This window comes from Eschrichtius robustus, chromosome 17, assembly GCF_028021215.1.
Source record: "Eschrichtius robustus isolate mEscRob2 chromosome 17, mEscRob2.pri, whole genome shotgun sequence".
NCBI classification, from domain to species: domain Eukaryota; kingdom Metazoa; phylum Chordata; class Mammalia; order Artiodactyla; family Eschrichtiidae; genus Eschrichtius; species Eschrichtius robustus.
In genome coordinates this window covers 83686139-83705090 of record NC_090840.1, presented here as the reverse complement: position 1 = coordinate 83705090, position 18952 = coordinate 83686139, and the positions used below count along the sequence as shown (strand labels likewise).

General features: G+C 55.5%; 1 protein-coding gene across 6 annotated transcripts in view; it reads left to right on the top strand.

Annotated features, from left to right (window-relative positions):
• AGO2 (argonaute RISC catalytic component 2) overlaps positions 1 to 18414 on the top strand; it is a 96877-nt gene extending 78463 nt beyond the window's left edge. For 2 of the 6 annotated variants that reach the window (XM_068525984.1, XM_068525985.1), the window contains exons 11-21: positions 1381 to 1514; positions 2975 to 3159; positions 4433 to 4592; positions 6852 to 6942; positions 8041 to 8235; positions 10219 to 10353; positions 15370 to 15471; positions 16364 to 16529; positions 17413 to 17464; positions 17593 to 17723; positions 18029 to 18414. In XM_068525984.1, coding sequence (XP_068382085.1) covers positions 1381 to 1514; positions 2975 to 3159; positions 4433 to 4592; positions 6852 to 6942; positions 8041 to 8235; positions 10219 to 10353; positions 15370 to 15471; positions 16364 to 16529; positions 17413 to 17464; positions 17593 to 17723; positions 18029 to 18147 — 1470 coding nt within the window. In that variant the 3' untranslated portion in view covers positions 18148 to 18414. The other 4 variants (XM_068525988.1, XM_068525987.1, XM_068525986.1 and 1 more) reach the window with 4 other exon arrangements.
• The last annotated feature ends 538 nt before the right edge of the window (positions 18415 to 18952 follow it).

Here is an 18952-nt window from a genome sequence, read left to right as displayed (position 1 = left end):
AACACTTCTCATCACCTGCCCTACCCATTGTCCTGTTAGACAAAACATTAAATGTCCCCCCCCCCCAGGGATATCCGGCAATGTCTGGAGGCTGGAATCTGATGGGCAGCGGCTGCTGGCACCCTCTAGGGCACAGGACTGCCACAGAGCAGTCAGCCAGCCACGTGTCCACGGTGGGACTGAGGCTGAGAAACACTCGGACAGTAAGAGTGCATTGCCGTGGGAACTCCGTGTGTGTGTGTGTGTGTGTTTACTTACTGAGTCTGGAACACCACACTCGGTGGTGGCTCTGTCTTATAGAAGGAGGCTGGCAGGAGCTGGGTAGTAGTTTAGAAAATATAGGAAACAAAAACATTCATTTCTGTAATGTTTGATTTTTACAATATGCTTATTTTAGTAGGAAAAACGTGTTTTTCATTAAAAAAACACTTTTGCAGAGTAAATGACAGCAACTCAGGCACAGCCCTGTCCTTCAGGGCCTGCTGCCCACAGGCCTGGGATTACAGCTCTGCCCCCTCCACATGGCCCTAACTAAAAATGGAGGCCAGTGCCAAAGACTTCTCTCTGACTCAGGCCCAGTCTGTGGGACTCAAGAGCTTTCTCTGCAGGGCACACAAAGGTCCAGCCAACACAGCTCCAGTCACAGTGTCCCTTGCTGACCATCCCTTGTGCTCCAGAATCACTTGAAGGCAGTTCAGAGATTCCTTCGGTGACAGTGTTGAGACCTGGTCCTTTCTGGTTGAGAGATGACAAAATTAAGTGGATGCATTATCTGCTGTTCTTTTCTTCCCAAATGGGAACAGCTTAAACAACTGCAGGCAGTGGCATGTGGAGCGGGGGCAGCAATGGGCTCGGTCCTAGCTGGCCTGTCTGCTCCCAGGCACAGGGCTGGGAAGAAACACCTTGCTCCCCTTCCTTTCCCTGGCTGCCCCACTGATAACGGATGAGGTAGAATTAACGGAAGCGTGTTTATAAGACAAGAAGCCTTCCTGTAGCGTCGTGAGGCACTTCTTTTCCTCCAGGCTCCCCGTGAGATTGAATGGAGCTCCGGGCCCCCCCTGCTCAGCCTTCCGGGCCTCCCCCTGCTCCCCACAATCTGCTTCTTCACCCCTCCATCCTCCCTCCGCCTCTCCCCCCTCCATCCTTCCGTCTGTCCTTCCTCCATCCATCCATCCATCCATCCATCCTGCACACACCTGCGGGACCCCTGCGGTGCCAGGCAGCTCAGAGATGGGGGGGTCTACACAAAGGTTCCATTCTCAGCCTCAGGAGCTGCCGTCTGGTCAGGGGACCAACAGCAGTAGGGACAGTGACAAAATCCAAGGTCAGAGGAATATGTTTTCCATTTTCTTCTCACTCTGAACTTCTCGCCGTTTGCAGAATAAAGCGATTGCCACCCCTGTCCAGGGCGTTTGGGACATGAGGAACAAGCAGTTCCACACGGGCATTGAGATCAAGGTGTGGGCCATCGCGTGCTTCGCCCCCCAGCGCCAGTGCACGGAGGTCCACCTCAAGTAAGGCCGCCCGGGAGCGGAAGTACCTGGCCTTGGACGGGCAGGGGCAGAGGGACCGCAGGGAGGGCCCGCTCCGCCAGGCTGGGCGGGGCGTGGGCTCCGTTTGGAGGGCAGGGGGTGGCAGCCTTTCCCTGTCGAAGGGCACTGCCTGGGGCGGCCGGGCCGGGGAGTGGGGGCCCCGGTGCTGCTTTGCTTCTCAGACTCGCTGTTGGAGCGAGTGTGGAGAGGTGGAGCAGGTTACGTGAGAAACAAAACAGCAAATGACGAATAAGTGTACAAAGTAGAGGCAAAGGAGAAGACTGTGTTCAGTGAACTAAAATTATTTTTAAAACACACTTTAGGTTCATATTTCTGTATCAGCCCAGCCTGGCCCAGTGTCAGACCCTTTGAAAGCAGCTCCGTAAACGTGCAGCTTGGTTGCTCATGCTTTTGTGCCAAACAGACCCAACAGGGAAAGGAAGGCTTTTGTCTCCTGCCTCTCTTGGGTGGGAGCAGGAGGGGGCCTACACAGCGGGGGAAGGTAGCAGGTGGGCGTTGCAGCAGAGAGCGGCTCCGGAGGGCTGTGGCTCTCAGGGTTCTGGAGAGGGGCGGGGCCTCTCCTCCACGCCATCAGCGGCACGAGCTGGCTTCTCCGCTGGGAGCGCGGGGTGTCGGGGGACAGAGTGGGCTAGAGTCCGACCTCGGGGTGCCTCCCCTCTCGTGTTCTGTCCGTGGCCCCCACTTCACTTTTCCTGGAGCCGGATGGCCCCAGGGTACATGCACGTGTGGGCGTAGGTGCAGATCCGCACTCGTGTGTCTCTTCAGCTGCGCTGACTAACGTACTGGGGGTCGGGCGCTAACTGGCCGGAGCGGGTCGCGTGTCCTCACTTTACTGTAAAAGGCGGTGACGCTTTTATTCCTGGGCTTAAAATAGAAGCCGTGGATCCGTCTCCGCAGCCACGCCTGTGATTTCACAGGGCCTGTCGGCCGCAGCTGTTGGTGCTACTCTAACTGTGGGCTGTTTTGTTTTCCCCCGTGATTGTGTCATCCAAGTCCAAGTTGTGCACACAGGAATAACTGGGGGGAAATCCAAGGGGACAGTCAGCTCACAGTTTTCCTCACCCTGACAACGCTCGGCATCCGCAGGCAAGTGGGCGGCAGCTGCTCACGCACGGCTTTAAAAGGACAGCACTTGTCACTGCCCTGCGAGTGTCACAGCTGGTGAGGGGGCAGCGTGGCCACGATTTGAAGTCTCCTGTTTCATCGTGACTTTTCAGTAACCTGCGTGGTTAGCACGAATGGCCGCCTTTGTTTGTTACCGTGTTGAAATGGCCTTGTCCAGGGCTTCAGCTCGGATTTGGATCTCAGTGAAAATGGTTTGGGGTCTGGATCTGTTAAAACTGTGCCCTTTCCTCGGGGCCTCCGGCTGGTCTGAATCACTGGCGCTCTCGGTGCTTCACGTAATGAACCTCCTCCTTCAGGTCCTTCACGGAGCAGCTCAGGAAGATCTCGAGAGACGCAGGAATGCCGATCCAGGGCCAGCCGTGCTTCTGTAAATACGCCCAGGGGGCGGATAGTGTGGAGCCCATGTTCCGGCATCTGAAGAACACGTACGCCGGCCTGCAGCTGGTGGTGGTCATCCTGCCTGGAAAAACCCCCGTCTATGGTAGGCCTCGGCGCGCACGCGGCCTCTGGCTGCCGTCGGTGGCACTGTGGGTGTGCAGGGCAGCCTTCTGCCCTTTGTGTCTCTGCCACACCGAGGAGCTGCCTGTCTCTGGCTCACTCGAGAGCTAGGAAAGACCAGGTGGTTTCTGATTGCGACCGCGCACGTGCCCAGGGCCGCCCTTGGTGGTCTCGTCTGGGGCCGCGGTTCCCGGAGGCCAGCCTCCTGCGGTGGCACAGGACTCGACACGTGTGCAGTTACCTTGCCCGCCGCCCGACGCAGACGTCGGCCGGATGGAGGAGCAGTCAGGCGACGCACACGAGTCATCCACTCGGGGTGCCGTCCTCAGCTCCTGCCTGGGACTCGCTTCCGCACTTGTGAGCTGTGCCCGCCTCAGAATCCTCTGGAAGTTGATCAGAGTCCTTTCTGCCAGAAGGGCAGTTGCACTTTCCCTCGGCTGAAAGTTTCCAGGCCCCTGTGATGGAGTCCCAGGCCCTGGTTCGGGAAGCTCTGGGGCGCTGGTGGTGTAGATAGGTGGCGGCGGCATGGGGAGGTGGGTGCCGGGTGCGTCTGCCGGAAGCCCCCTGGGAACCAGAGGCCCCAGTGCGGGAGGCGTGTGGGTGCCCCAGGGCAAAGGGAGCAGAGAGGCGTGTCGGTGTCACTGACGGGATTCCCCCGTCTGGGCAGTGACAGAGCGCTTGCTCCACGTCCAGGGAAAGGAGGAACAAGAAAGCCCCCGGAGTTCCCATCCTACGCATCTTCTCCCAGGCCTGCCCAGGGAGCGGCTGACCAGTTGCTTCATGAAGGAAGCCAGGAGTAGAGGGGGTGTGGGCCCAGAGAGGTCTTGGATGTGGGATTTGCAATTGCCGAGGATTTGAGAACGCCCGTGTTTATATTTTAACGACTCGAGCGTTGGCTTGCTTGCCGTCCTGAGCACTGTGACGGAGGGTGGCCTTCGGGATGCAAGCCCCGGGTTCCAGCCTGGCTCTGCCCGCACCGCCCTGCAGGCCTGCATAAGTCGTGGAAACGCTCCTGACGAGGACTGGGCTGTCTGAGCCGCCCGGCCTCCCTGGGCGAGCGGGGGCAGGGGTGGGGGGGACGCCCCGCAGCTAGCGCAGGCCTGGGCGGCGCGGAGCAGAGCTGGAACCCGGGCTCTGACCTCCTCTTGGGCCAGGCCCCTCTTCCACGGGCTTGGCTGCATGTGGGGCGGGGGAGCGCGGGGCGGGCGGAGGGGAGGCGCCGGGGAGCCATCCTGAGGGCACCGTTCCCTCCGCAGCCGAGGTCAAGCGTGTAGGAGACACAGTGCTGGGGATGGCCACGCAGTGTGTGCAGATGAAGAACGTGCAGAGGACCACGCCGCAGACCCTGTCCAACCTCTGCCTGAAGATCAACGTCAAACTGGGCGGCGTGAACAACATCCTGCTGCCCCAGGGGAGGTGAGGCCGGCCTTCCGCCGCGTGCGGGGCAGCTGGTGCGCGACTCCCCGGGGTGGGGCCTGCCGGGGCCGGCGTCCGCTCCCCTGGACAGTGGGTGAAGGAGGTGAGGGGGACGCGGGTCTTGGCTGCTCTCGGTCTAGGCGACCAGGGCCACCTGCAGGCCACTGAGGACCGGGTGCAGGGGCCGGAGGAGAAGGGACTTCTCACCCCACCCAGGGCCGGGGGTCCCGCACGTGAGATGTGGTGGCTGCCCTGGGAGGGGGTGGCTCTGCGATGAGGGGTCGTTGGACTCGCTCAGTTCACTCAGCGGCAGGTTCTGTGTTTATTGAGCGCCTACTGTGTGCAGGAGTCCTAGCCCTCCAGCGCAGGCCCCGGTGAGAGGGTCCATAAATGCGCTGCCCAGGTGAGCAACAGTGACACAGCGGTAGGGGCAGGAGCTCAGAAGGGTGAGGGTTTCACAGGGGAGGTGGCACTAAGCAGACTGCAGGCACTGGAGGGCGGGGGGTGGGCGGGCAGGATCATGTAGACGCCTGGGAGGAGAGCGTTCCAGAGGGCACAGGCCGTGCAAGGGCCCTGTGGTGCAGCCTGCCAGGAGTGTGGCAGGTGTTCCACTGAGAGACTGAGGGGCAGAGGGCTGCTGGGGGGCCTGGCACTCCCTCCGGGGGAGCGCATCCACGGGAGGGAGGTTCACGAGTGGAGGTGTAGCTCCAGTGACCTCGTTCTAAAAGAAGACTCCAGCTCTGGGTGGAGTGGGGACCAGGCCCTCCTGCGTTGTCCCAGGAGAGGTGCTGGGGCACGGCTGGGGCGGGATGGTCTGTGAATGGAAGAGGAGACTCGAGAGTGAGTCCAAGCCTGTACCTCTGGAGCAGTTAGGCAGCACTGGATGAGGAAGCTGGGCAGGTGCGTCAGCCTCCCAGGGGAGATACTGGGGTGGGGGGAGGAGGAGGGGAAACAGAGGCCTGGTGTTGGTGAGGTTTGTTTAGGGATCCTCACGTGGAGGTGGTATTTAAGGTCTCTAGGCCGGAGAGAACCCCCAGGGCAGGGTGTAGATAGGAAGGATGCCCAAACCCTCAGCCCTGGAGAGTCAAGGGTTAGAAAGGTCGTGGAGGTGAGGAGCCAGCACTGGAGCCTGGTGGGGTCGGGGGTGGGGGGGGGGGGAAGAGCCAGTGCGTGGCTGTGTCACTCGGTGCCAACCGGCCAAGTGCGATGAGGTCCGAGGCTCCACCATGGGACTGGGGGACGTGTGCAGGTCGTGGGTGACCTTGCAAAGAGGAGTCTTGTTGCCATGGCAGCAGGAGGCCTGCTTGGGAGGCAGTAAACGGGTTCCTGGGTTCCGCTAATTCCAGGAGCTTTGCCACAAGGCGAGCAAGGGAAGCGAGGGAGGGAGCTGTGGGAGGAGAGTGGAGTCCGGAGGCAGGTGTGGTTTTGCTGGTTTAAGGTGTGAGTCATAACTGCGTATGTTATGCTGCTCCGGATGCTCCCGGGACCGATCCAGGATTGGGGGAGGGGGCAGCAGGGAAGAGCCGCGGGGTGGGGGGGGGGGCCAGGCGCAGGGTGGGTGGGAGAGCACACGCGGTCAGGGAAAAGAGGAGAGTGAGGCATAGAGAGAGAAAGCTCCAGAACGCACAGCCGGTGAGTCTGGGACCCGCCGGCTGGCTCGAGAACCGTGCCCCCAACGCTGGCGCTTCAGGGTCGTGACCGCTGGAGTGCAGCCAGCGGTTAGAAGACCCAGGGAGAGAGCTTAGAGCAGTGCTTCTCAACTGGGGCGGTGTCGCAGCCCTGAGAGTGTGTGGTCATGTCTGGAGACGTAGGGGTGTCAGGACGGGGGCTGCTACTGGCCTCTAACACGTAGAGAGCAAGCATGCTCCTGGGCACCCTGCAGGGCGGCTGCAGGCCCGAGGTTGGGTAACAAACCATGGGACTCTGTGTGTATCATTGTCTTGGAATTTTCAGCCGTCTACGTGGGTAGAACCCTCGTGTCCCTGAGCCCAGCCACAGCAGCTGTCAGCACCTCCGCACTCTCGTTCAGTCTACACTCCGTCTACACCCTCTCCCCCACCGCCTTATTCTGAAGCAGGTCTCACACCAAGCAGCTTTTCACCTGTAAGGTTTTCTGTGCACGTGACTGAAAGATAAGGAGTCTTTACAAACACGGCCACAGTTCCCTTAGCACACAAAGTAACGCTGGTGCCAGTACCCTGAGAGGTCCGGGCAGTGTCCCCGAGTCTTGGCCTGTGACGCTCCTGCTTCCCCTCACAGGCCTCCGGTGTTCCAGCAGCCCGTCATCTTTCTGGGGGCAGATGTCACGCACCCACCTGCCGGGGACGGGAAGAAGCCGTCCATCGCCGCCGTGAGTATCACCTCCTGCCGGGCCCCCTGTTGGTGTGTGTTCCTGCGTAATCAGCATCTCCGTACTTCTTGGCCCTTTCCTTGTCTGATAGCATGAACAGTGCAGCACGGTGGCCCGGTGGGGTCATGTCCCTGGCACTCGCCGTCTGGTTCCCTCTGGGTGGCACCTGCAGGCGACTGGTTTCAGGCCAGCTTGCCTTTGGGACACTCGTCGCTCTTAGGGGTCGGAATCTTGGAGTGTCGTGTGTGGAGGTGCACGTGGCTTTGGGAAAACAGTGTGCTTGAAAGAATTAGGGACACTGTCAGTGTCGCCAGGTACCTTCTCTGGGCTGATGTAATTCAGCCACATCTAGTCACAAGCAGAATTAGGGGTTCAGAACAATCGTTGATTTTTTTATTAGGTCCCTCGGGCAAACTTTTATTCTTCGGAACACGTTTATAAGCACTACAGCCACGCACTCAGAAGAATCGTAAAGGTGGGGGGTTTGCATGTGACGAGCCCTCTCCTGGACCCCCTTCGCCCCCAGAGCGGGGGCCCTCGGGGCTCCTCCTGGACCCCCTTCGCCCCCAGAGCGGGGGCCCTCGGGGCTCCTGCTGGACCCCCTTCGCCCCCAGAGCGGGGGCCCTCGGGGCTCCTCCTGGACCCCCTTCGCCCGCAGAGCGGGGGCCCTCGGGCCTCCTCCTGGACCCCCTTCGCCCCCAGAGCGGGGGCCCTCGGGCCTCCTCCTGGACCCCCTTCGCCCCCAGAGCGGGGGCCCTCGGGGCTCCTCCTGGACCCCCTTCGCCCCCAGAGCGGGGGCCCTCGGGGCTCCTCCTGGACCCCCTTCGCCCCCAGAGCGGGGGCCCTCGGGGCTCCTCCTGGACCCCCTTCGCCCCCAGAGCGGGGCCCCTCGGGGCTCCTGCTGGACCCCCTTCGCCCCCAGAGCGGGGGCCCTCGGGGCTCCTGCTGGACCCCCTTCGCCCCCAGAGCGGGGGCCCTCGGGGCTCCTCCTGGACCCCCTTCGCCCCCAGAGCGGGGGCCCTCGGGGCTCCTCCTGGACCCCCTTCGCCCCCAGAGCGGGGCCCTCGGGGCTCCCGCTGAACCCGCGTTGCCCCGCAGGTCGTGGGCAGCATGGACGCCCACCCGAACCGCTACTGCGCCACCGTGCGCGTCCAGCAGCACCGGCAGGAGATCATCCAGGACCTGGCGGCCATGGTGCGCGAGCTTCTCATCCAGTTCTACAAGTCCACACGCTTCAAGCCCACCCGCATCATCTTCTACCGAGACGGTGTCTCCGAGGGGCAGTTCCAGCAGGTCGGCCGTCTCCCCCGCTTTTTCCCTGCCCTCTTGTCGGTGTCTTAAACTCACCTGTTTCTCGGCAGGACAGCTTCTTGGGTTCGCTAATGAGGACAGTGGTGTGGTTTTCCTTTTGCCCCCAGGTTTATCTGGTCACCGTGTGGGCGGTAGTGATGGGCTCGGGGTTGTCAGGACCCTGCGGCAGGTGGGGCGGAGAGGCCTGTCCCGGCGGACTCGGTCCAGCGCACGCCAGCCGGGGGCCCTTCCCGGCTCCAGGCTTTGCCTTGCAGGCTGAGGGGAGTCTCTGTGGGGCAGGGACACCGCTGTGGCTTGGGGGTCACCTCTGTCTGCGAAGGAGGGGGCGGGCCGGAGTGGGGAAGAGCGCAGAGCAGGGTGAGGACGGTGGCCGGGAGGAGGGTAGGTGGGAGCCCTTTGGAAATAGTCAACAGGACCCAGCCACCGTTTGGATGTGGAGGGAGAGGCGGCACCTTAGGTGACGTGTGGGGCATCGCCTTGAGGAAACGTCTGGAAGGCAGGGGAGCCTCTTAGACACCGGGGCACTGGAGGCGGGGCAGGTGAGGACAAAAGGGGGTTTGTTGCTACGCTCCAGGTGACAGCACCCGCAGCATCTCCAAGTCGAGGGGACTGTGGGCAGCAGTGAATCCATCCGAGCCTGGAACTCGGGGTATTGATGCCCTGAGTGTGTCCATATTTGGCCAGGGCTAATGCCACCTCCACCCCCTCCGCGTCTCCAGGACACGCTTTGTCGAGAGATAGTAGCAGGGAAGGGAGAAGTATCCGATGCTGCAGGAGACCCACCCAGACGGGAAGACATCCTGAGAGGCACTCGGCGTGTCCAGAGGCCCCAGGCCACCTTGCTAGACAGGCGGGGTGGCACGCGACAAGGCGCGGGAGCCAGTGCCTTCCTGGTCCAGAGCAGGAGCAGCTGAGGCCGCAGCGGGCGAGGGGGATGGCTTCGAGGTTCCTTGACCGTCTGGTAGCTCCTGGCCAGGGCCCCTGATTCGGAGCTTCTGTGGGAACCTGGGTTGGGGGCTCCTGTGCCGCCTCTCGGGTCCGGTTCCCTCCGCTGGGAGATGCTCTCCCCTCGTCTGAGCGCCCGTTCACCCTCTGTCACTGGCATTCTTACTGCAGAAGAGGGTTTGCGTCTTCCTCCATTTTCTCTCTCTGTGAACGCACTCCACACCTTACAGAATCACCACACTGGGGTTTCTGGACCCAGAACCCACGACATATTTTTGAGACATCACAACACAATATTTGGTGAGGGCAGTTGCTGAAACCCTGAGGTGTGGAGTCCCTGTAGCAGCCATCACCACGCCGGGCCAGGCTGTGTGCCTATTCATCTCTGACACAGGCTGGGGAGCAGAGACAGTGCCAGCATCCTTGTACCCTAACTCCTCGCGCTTCGCAGGTGACTTTAGTCTTCACGGCAGGCTTGCAAGGTGCGATGTTCCCATTTTAAAACTGAAAATACTGGGGATCAGACAGGGTGCATGGCTTTCCAAAGCCGCACGGTTGCTTAGTGGTAGAGCTAGGATTTGAACTCAGGTCCAGCTCCTAAGCCAGCGGTTTTTTGGGTTTTTTTGTTTTGTTTTGTTTTTTACTAGAGTCTCTCCGTCTTCTCCGATCCAAAACTAAGTTGTTGGATTGATTTGTTCATGTATGTGTTTCCCACAGTGCCTCATGTCCACGGTGGGTGGTAGCACTTAGAACATTCCAGAGACCGTGCTCAGCCTGTTTCTCCATTATCTAACCTAAACCATTTAACCACGAAACCTGGGTATCGTTTGCTCCATGATATTAATGAAGAAACAGGCTCAGAGAGTCAGAATCACACAGGTAACAACAAGCTAGTGGAACTACAAGCCTTAACGTAAATATGTATCAAACATACACATGATTAAGGGATTCGTTCCAAGGTAGCAAGAGGCCTGAAAACATAATAATGATCCTCAAACGTGTTCTTCTTTCTTTCCATAGGTTCTTCACCACGAGTTACTGGCTATCCGAGAGGCATGCATTAAGCTAGAGAAAGACTACCAGCCGGGCATCACGTTCATAGTGGTCCAGAAGAGGCACCACACTCGGCTCTTCTGCACCGACAAGAATGAGCGGGTGAGTGTCCTCGACCCTGGGCTGTGCAGCCTCGAGGGACACGGGTCTCACGCCCTGCACCACCTCCCAGGCTCTTGGGAGACCCGGCCCTTCGTGGCGACCCAGCCTGAGACGTTGGAGAAGGGCTCTCCTCAGTTTGGTGAGAAGTTTGAACCTGCAAACCCCACAGGTCCGGGATAGGTCCAGGCAGATGTCATTTATCTGATAAGGAAGTTACCGAAGGGGAGGCTTCAGGGCCAGTTAGCAACCATGGCCATAGACAGCACAGTGTAGAGAATGCGGTAGGATGCAGTAAGTGGGGAGCCCACAGGGTGGTTGGAGTGCTGGAAGAGGGCCTGGGGAGCTCACTCAGGGGTCTTGTCTGGAGAAACACTGAAAGACAGCGGTGTCCAAGCTCCTCATCCCTCTCCTGGCTGTTCCAGAACAAGAACCACAAGCATGCAGGAGACTTAAGATTTGTAGTTGTAACTGCTGAGAATTGTCCACAGTTGGAGAAAGATCAGAACCCTTAGGTTAAAAGCCCTCTCCTGTTCCCAACAGGATAAATAAAAATAAATCCATACCTAGACACATTGTCCTAAAACTGCACAGTGTCAAGGTAACTGCATGAGGAAAAAGACCTCCCGGAAGGGAAGGACGTCCCACCAGGCTGTCCACCAGCAGGGCTGGAAGTCGGGGGTTAGAGTCCGCGCGGTGCAGCCCGCTGATGCCACAGCGGCACCACAGCACCGAAAGTGCTTCTTGCCTAAATGGAAGACAAAATGCAAAGTGAGAGTCAATAGCAAGGAAAAGGGATACTTTGTCATGATCACCTAGAAGATACAACAGCTGTCAGCGTGGATGTACCTCACGCCATGACCTAAAAATATGTGAAGCAAAAACAGACAGAATTTCAAGGAGAAATTGACAAACACACCATCAAAGAGGTCTGTTTTAACAGACCACTATCAGAAAATGAAACAGGCACAAGTTAGTAAAAACTGAAAATGGGAAGAAAGGAATGAGCCAGACCTGACAGACAGAACTCTGCCTGTGACATCTGAGCTCACGCTGAGGGCTTACATGAGCTGGCGTTGTCCCAGGTCACAAAAGAGGTCTCAGGAGATTGCCAAACCTCAGTATTCTACAAACCACATTTTTTTAAAAAAACTAATTTATTTTGGGGAGCTGCATTGGGTCTTCATTGCTGCACGCGGGCTTTCTCTAGTTGCGGCGAGCGGGGGCTACTTTTCGTTGCGGTGCACGGGTTTCTCATTGCGGTGGCTTCTCTTGTTGTGGAGCATGGGCTCTAGGCACACGGGCCCTAGAGTGCTCAGGCTTCAGTAATTGCGGCACGTGGGCTCAGTAGTTGCAGTGCACGGGCTCTAGGGCACGTGGGCTTCAGTAGTTGTGGCACTTGGGCTCAGTAGTTGTGGCTTTTGGGCTCTAGAGTGCAGGCTCAGTAGTTGTGGTGCACGGGCTTAGTTGCTCCACGGGATGTGGGATCTTCCCGGACCAGGGCTTGAACCCATGTCCCCTGCATTGGCAGGCAGATTCTTAACCACTGCGCCACCAGGGAAGTCCCCAAACCATATTTTCTGTTATGTAGGAAAAAGCGTAAGAAAACTTAAAATTTTAATTTCAAGCCCACTGCAGGGCTTCTCTGGTGGCACAGTGGTTAAGAATCTGCCTGCCAATTCAGGGGACACAGGTTCGAGCTCTGGTCCGGGAAGATCCCACATGCTGCGGAGCAACTAAGCCCGTGCCCCACAACTACTGGGCCCACGTGCCACAACTAACTGAAGCCCGCGCGCCTAGAGCCCGTGCCCTGCAACAAGAGAAGCCACCGCAATGAGAAGCCCACACACCGCAATGAAGAGTAGCCGCCGCTCGCCACAACTGGAGAAAGCCCGCACGCAGCAACAAAGACCCAGCGCAGCCAAAAATAAATAAATAAATGTACTTATTAAAAAAAAAAAAAAAGCAGTGCATTAAAAATGTAAAGAGAATAATCAATTGTGAAATGATCGGAAATGAACAAAAACGAGAATTTCATATCAAACCTTGTGCAGTGCAACTAAAGCAGGCATTTACAGATAAGAGTATAGACATAGGTGCTTTTGTTGAAAACAAGAAAGAGAGCCATGAATAAGTCTGAAGCCACAGGAAGGATGTCAGTCCCAGTGGTCAAGGGAAAGCTGAGGAGCTGGTGTGCATAGGCCCCCTGCCACCTCAGCCTGCAGACCTCTCTTGCCAGGAGTCAGGAGGGCTCAAAGTCAGCTTATTCTGGCACCCCACTTTCTCTCTCAGAATAGAAAATAGTGAACTAGAAAATGAAGAAGCAATAGAGCAGATTAACACAAGCAAAAGGTACTTCTCTGAAGATAGATAAACCCAGCAAGACTCAACAAAAAGAGAGAACACTTGTAATTATGTTGGGAACAGAAGGGGAATGATGGCTGCAGAGGGAGTGTGTGTTATTTGAATCATAATGGAATGATAACAACTTCATGACAACACATTGGAAAACTGAGAAGAAACAAACACTTGTTTGTAGAATTACATAAGTTACCAAAATCAGCTGAGTAGGATAGTCCAATCATTGTTCCAAAAGGCATCAGGCCCAGAGAGTTTTACAGGCAAGCTTTACTAAGGCTTCAAGAATAGATTATCTTAAAGTGTGGCAGAGCATAGGAAAAAGGGGGAAACTACTTAGCTTATTTTATGAAGTTAGTCCAGAGATTTTTATAGGCAAGTTTTACCAGACCTTCGAAGAATAATCTTGTATAAAGTATTTCAGAGAATGGGAAAAGTCGGGGGGACTCACATTATGAGGTTAGCCTGATAAATACCAAATGTCGTCAAGGATGTGGGTGCCGTGATGTGGAGCAAAGAGTCTGGAGCCAGATAACCTGGCTCCAATCCATCCCCTCAGCATCCGGGCTACGTGACCACAAGCTGTCAGCCCCTCTACCCCCTGGACCACCTTCTGAGGATGTTGGGAGGGTTGGCTGAGGTAACACGCAGAGCACTTAGCACAGAGTAAATGCATTATTATGAGGAGGATTCTCCTACACTTTTGATGGGGATACAAACGGATAACCAACTTGGAACACTGTTTGGCAATTCTAGAGATCTACCCTGGAGGAACTCACATGCTTGTGTGCAAGAAGACATGTATTCTATAAGAGTATTCTGGCAGTATTGTTTATAATAGCAAAAAATTAATCTGTCTGTTAACAGGAGAAAAGGTTGTAACGTATTTATATATCGGCACTTATACAGCAATGAAAAATAATAAACTATCTCTCCCAAATGACTACATCTCAAAATTGTAATACAGAGCAAAAACAGAAAGTAGCAAAACATATAGGATACATGTATACAGTTTTTTTTTTTTTTAATAAATTTATTTATTTATTTTACTCATTTATTTTTGGCTGCATTGGATCTTCGTTGCCGCGCCTGGGCTTTCTCTAGTTGCGGTGAGCGGAGGCTACTCCTCGTTGCGGTGCGCAGGCTTCTCATTGCAGTGGCTTCTCTTGTTGCAGAGCACAGGCTCTAGGTTCACGGGCTTCAGTAGTTGTGGCTCGCGGGCTCTAGAGCGCAGGCTCAGTAGTTGTGGCGCACGGGCTTAGTTGCTCCGCGGCATGTGGGATCTTCCCGGACCAGCGCTCGAACCCACGTCCCCTGCATTGGCAGGCGGATTCTTAACCACTGCGCCACCAGGGAAGCCCCTACAGTTTTAAAATCTGCAAAGTAACACAATATAATGCTAACGGAGACTTAAATATGTAGCAGAGAATAAAAGTATGTGTGGGAATAATAAAGTCTAGATTTGAGACTGCAGCATGGAAGGGATACAAAGGTAGGCACTCTTTTCACATATTTTACTTATTTTAAAAATCTGGGACTTTCCTGGTGGTGCAGTGGTTAAGAGTCCGCCTACCAGTGCAGGGGACACGGGTTCGATCCCTGGTCCAGGGATATCCCACATACCGCGCAGCAACTAAGCTCGTGCGCCGCAACTACTGAGCCTGCATGCCTAGAGCCCGTGCTCCACAACAAGAGAAGCCACTGCAGTGAGAAGCCCACGCACTGCAACAAAGAGTAGCCCCCGCTCACCGCAACTAGAGAAAGCCCACGCGCAGCAACAAAGACCCAACGCAGCCATAAATAAATAAATAAATAAATGAACAAATAAATAAACAAATAAATAATCTGAAGGTGTAAAAAAAAGGTTGAGAAGAAGTAAAAACACACACACACACATCTGAATGTGCAGAGGGGTTACACTGGAGATTCTCTTTTTTGTATGTATATTTGAAATTGCACGACTAAAAAAAAAAAATCAATCAGTGACTTCGTGACTGATTGGGAGTTTTGCTGTTCCAGTAGCGTAGCTGGATGTTGGGTGGTTTTTCGATGCTAGAGTGTAAACTGGGAGTTAAGTGGTTTGGTAGAATTTGTAGTCCTCCCACACCCCAGCTCCTTGGATGGCCTCTGGTGGAGCAACCCTCCCTCCCTGGCGGTGGTGATTGAACCCCCGGTAGAGTGGGGAAGCTCTTGACAGCTGTCAGGGTTTTCTAGCTCTTCTGCCTTCAGTACTCTGTGTGTGTGTGTGTGTGTGTGTGTGTGTGTGTGCGCGCGTGCGGGCGCACATGGGCAGGTGACGGCTGTCACGTGTCCGTCGCCTGGTCTTAGATTTGTTATGTTGGTGACAGTTTCCATCTTGGCCTCAACAATAATGAAGACCCTTCAGGTGGTCCACGCAGATGCTTCAGTGAAGGGAAGACTCTGCATTTCCCTCAGCGGCCTTTATGAGATGGCGAAAACTAACCCCAGCCCAAAGAGAACAGGAATTGATTTGATTTCAGTTGTTAGTATATGTTAAATTGTAACACCATAGCACTGAGCAAATGTATTGGCCAATTTAAAGACTTCAGAGCAGAAGGCAGTGTGGCCGCGTCTTGCCTGCTTGCTTGCTTTGCCCTCTTGTCCCCTGGGCGTGTCTAATGGACTCCTGTGTTGCTGAAGGTGGGGAAGAGCGGAAACATTCCAGCAGGGACGACCGTGGACACGAAAATCACCCACCCGACCGAGTTTGACTTCTACCTGTGTAGTCATGCTGGCATCCAGGTAAGGACAGAGGGTCCACTTTGCGCAGTCTTGGTGTCTCTGGGGTGTCGTCCACACATTCAGCAGACACTTGCAGGGCACAAACCTTGTGCCAGGTGCTCCAGTGGGCACTGGCGACGTGGTGGTGAACAGCGCGGATGGGGCTGCAGGCCATCCCGAGGGGACGTCTGTGCAGGCGGTTGACCAGTGAACCGTGGAGGCTGAGAACCATCAGGTGTTGGGGACGGAGGACCCACTGGGGTGCTGTGCTGGCGCGGGGGTGGGTTCCCATTTTAGCCGAGATGAGGTCCAGGAAGAAGGAGCAATGAGTGCGAAGGCCAGGCAGCCTGGCGGGGACAAGTGGCATCCCTGTGTGCTTGGAGTTTGGCGAGCTAGATGGGGTCTGAGAGGTGACAGAGGGGCGGGGTCAGCCTTGCGTGCCCACCACACACGGGCACTGGTGTACGGGGAAGGTCACCATGTGGCATTCCTTGTCCCTCCCAGCGAAGAGACCCACAGCTTGCCAAGAGTGATTCTGAGAGAATGTTGCCACCTCAGAAGTGCCACGTCCAGCGTACCTGTTGTCAGAGCTGAGCCACCGGGATCTGCGAGGCTGTGCCCCTTGGGACAGGAGGAACTTAGCTCTGGGTGCCCGTGCCGCTTCACCACAGAGGGGCTTTTGGGTGTTTCAAGTTATAAGTGAGGACTTAAATATCCCTCCCCAAGGGATGTGAACCTAAACTTGGAGGGCTTACCGTAAACTTTGTACTTCTGCCACGGGAAATACACCTGCACGTCCTTCACATCACCGTGGCTCTAGAACAGGGCTTGGCAAACTGGCCTGTGGGCCGCATCCAGCCTGCAGCCTGTCGGGGTGCAGCCTTAGGGCTGAGTGGTGTTTACATTTTTAAAGGTTGTTAAAAAGGAAGAAGAGGAACGTGGCTCAGAGAGGACGGAGGCTTCCGCAGTGTTTCCCGGGCACGTCTGTCCCCGTGATGGCTTCCGTGTCGGGCGGGCGCTTTTTCTGTACAGGCCACCCCGGCTTCCATCACAGTCTGTCTTTCCTGGCTTCCCTCCTGGTGGGTGGACCCCCTCGCCCCCTGGGGCCTCTGGTTTGTTTAAGGGATAAACCTGTCTCCCTCCATTTTCTGCGCGGGCACTTTCTAATGGGGGAAATCTCACACTGGAGACATTTAAGTGCTGTGACAAAATGGGCCTCAAGGGGTCCTGCTCTGCTGTGGTTGCCATGTCCTCGGCACACCCTCTGACACAAAATACCCCACTGCCCGCAGGCCCCCATGACAGCCACCGCTTAAATGCTGAAAGGGGGCGCAGAATGTGTGCTTCATCAGAGGATAAGAGTGTCTGCCGCCCACCAGTCCCCGGGAGCCTGAACACAGCCAGAGAGTCAGGAAGGGCCTGCTGGCTGGCTTGGGTTGAGTGGCAGGGAAGGCGGGTGGGGAGAAGCCAGAGAAAGGCCCTTCCCTCAAGCGCGCTCCTAGCTGACCGGTCATGGGTGCCCCGGCGAGCTGTGCAGCGGCCGTGCCAGCACCCGAGCCCCAGCGGGCACTCCGCCTGGGGCATGGGCCAGGCAACCAACCCCACCTCCTTCAGTTTTGAAAGATTCCAAACTGCATACACTGCACAAAATAAATATATGTTCAAACTCCCATTTTAAAGGCGTTAATGTGTAACTTATTAGAGATTTCTTCTTGCCTTTATAAATAAAGCGTTGTAGAAAACCTAGTATACACAAATGACATTATCCTCCAAACAACCATTTCTGTATTATACCTTTCCTGTGAGTTTTCTCTACACAAACAAATGTGTGTATAGTCTGTTATTTTACCAGTAGGGGGTCATAGAATATGTGGCTCTGATGCCTGTTTATAATGATACATAATAGGATAATATAAATACCTTCTTGTCACTGAACGTCCTCCCACTGTATCCTCTGTGAAGGATTCTCCTGTGGGGTGGAAGCGCAGCTTCTCTCGGCAGCACCCTTTTGCAGGTGAGTTCTGGACTTCTCTCTTGCATGTTTACCTCTCTGACCCTCTGATCTGCTTTTAGGGAACAAGCAGGCCTTCCCACTATCACGTGCTTTGGGATGACAATCGTTTCTCTTCCGATGAGCTGCAGATTCTCACCTACCAGCTGTGTCACACCTACGTGCGCTGCACGCGCTCCGTGTCCATCCCGGCGCCAGCATACTATGCTCACCTGGTGGCCTTCCGGGCCAGGTACCACCTGGTGGATAAAGAACATGATAGGTGAGTGGCATGCCTTTCCTGGCTGGGGTCGTTTCTGCAACGGGCTTTGGCAGCTGCTTTTCTGGAATGGGAAGCAGTGGGGTCCCAGTGGCTGGAGCCGACCCTGCCACAGACACCCAAAAGCTAGCATCTTCGCCGCCATTTGTTAGCTGTGTGGCTGCCTCCCCAGATGGCTGGTGCGTGGTCCTAACTTAGCTATCAGTGTGCTGCCTCATGGTGCGTTAAAGGCTGCGCTCTCTCTCTCTCTCTCTCCTCTCTCTGTCTCTCTCTGTCTCTCTCTCTCTCTCTGTCCCCCATCCCCACAGTGCTGAAGGAAGCCATACCTCCGGGCAGAGTAACGGACGAGACCACCAGGCGTTGGCAAAGGCAGTCCAGGTCCATCAGGACACGCTGCGCACCATGTACTTTGCTTGACATGTTTTAGTGTTTACGATTGTGTACCGAGTTGGATTCACATGAGACCAGCTACACTCAGACCAACAAATGCCCAGCCCTTCCGTGACAGCCAGCATCGAACATGAGACGCCATTGATTTTAGTAGATTCTCCATTTTCCAGAATGCCTTCCGTCCCAGATTTCAAACTTGGATTTTGAACTGCAGACCTGTATGAGACCCCATTGTCGTAGGAAATATGGTTTGCCAAAATCTTATAAGCTGCTTATTAAAATAGAGTCCCGTGTTTCCTAAAAATCTCCTAAAACCAGTCTATGAACTCAGGGCTTTAAAACATTTTTAATTTATTTGGTCGTTCAATTTACTTGTTTTTAACATATGATTCTATATGAAATTGATGGGCTCAAACTAGCTGTGAACGTTCTGTGAGAGTGAAAGCAACATAAAACACATTGTGGTTTTAAAGCCTTGAACATTCTGATGCTGTCACTAAAGTTTATTTCAGAGTGACACCTGTGTGCTCCTGACCTGGCTCCCACCAGCTGTCCGGGATCCGAGGGCAGGGGCCAGGCGAGGCGCCCCGGTGTCTCTCGTTCTGCCACTGCCCGCCTTTCACTCAGCCCGAAGGAAGGAGGGGTGGCAGAAGGTGGGCCGTGTGTGTTTACAACATTTATAGGTCCAGAGGGATTGGCAGACAAGTGCCATTTTAATAAAAATTTATTTAAAAAAAGAAAAAAGACAATATGCCGACAGTCTAATCATAAGATTTGTCCTATAGGACTGTGACATTTATTTTCCAAAGTTTCTAAAGAATACGGGTCTGTGGTGATAAATA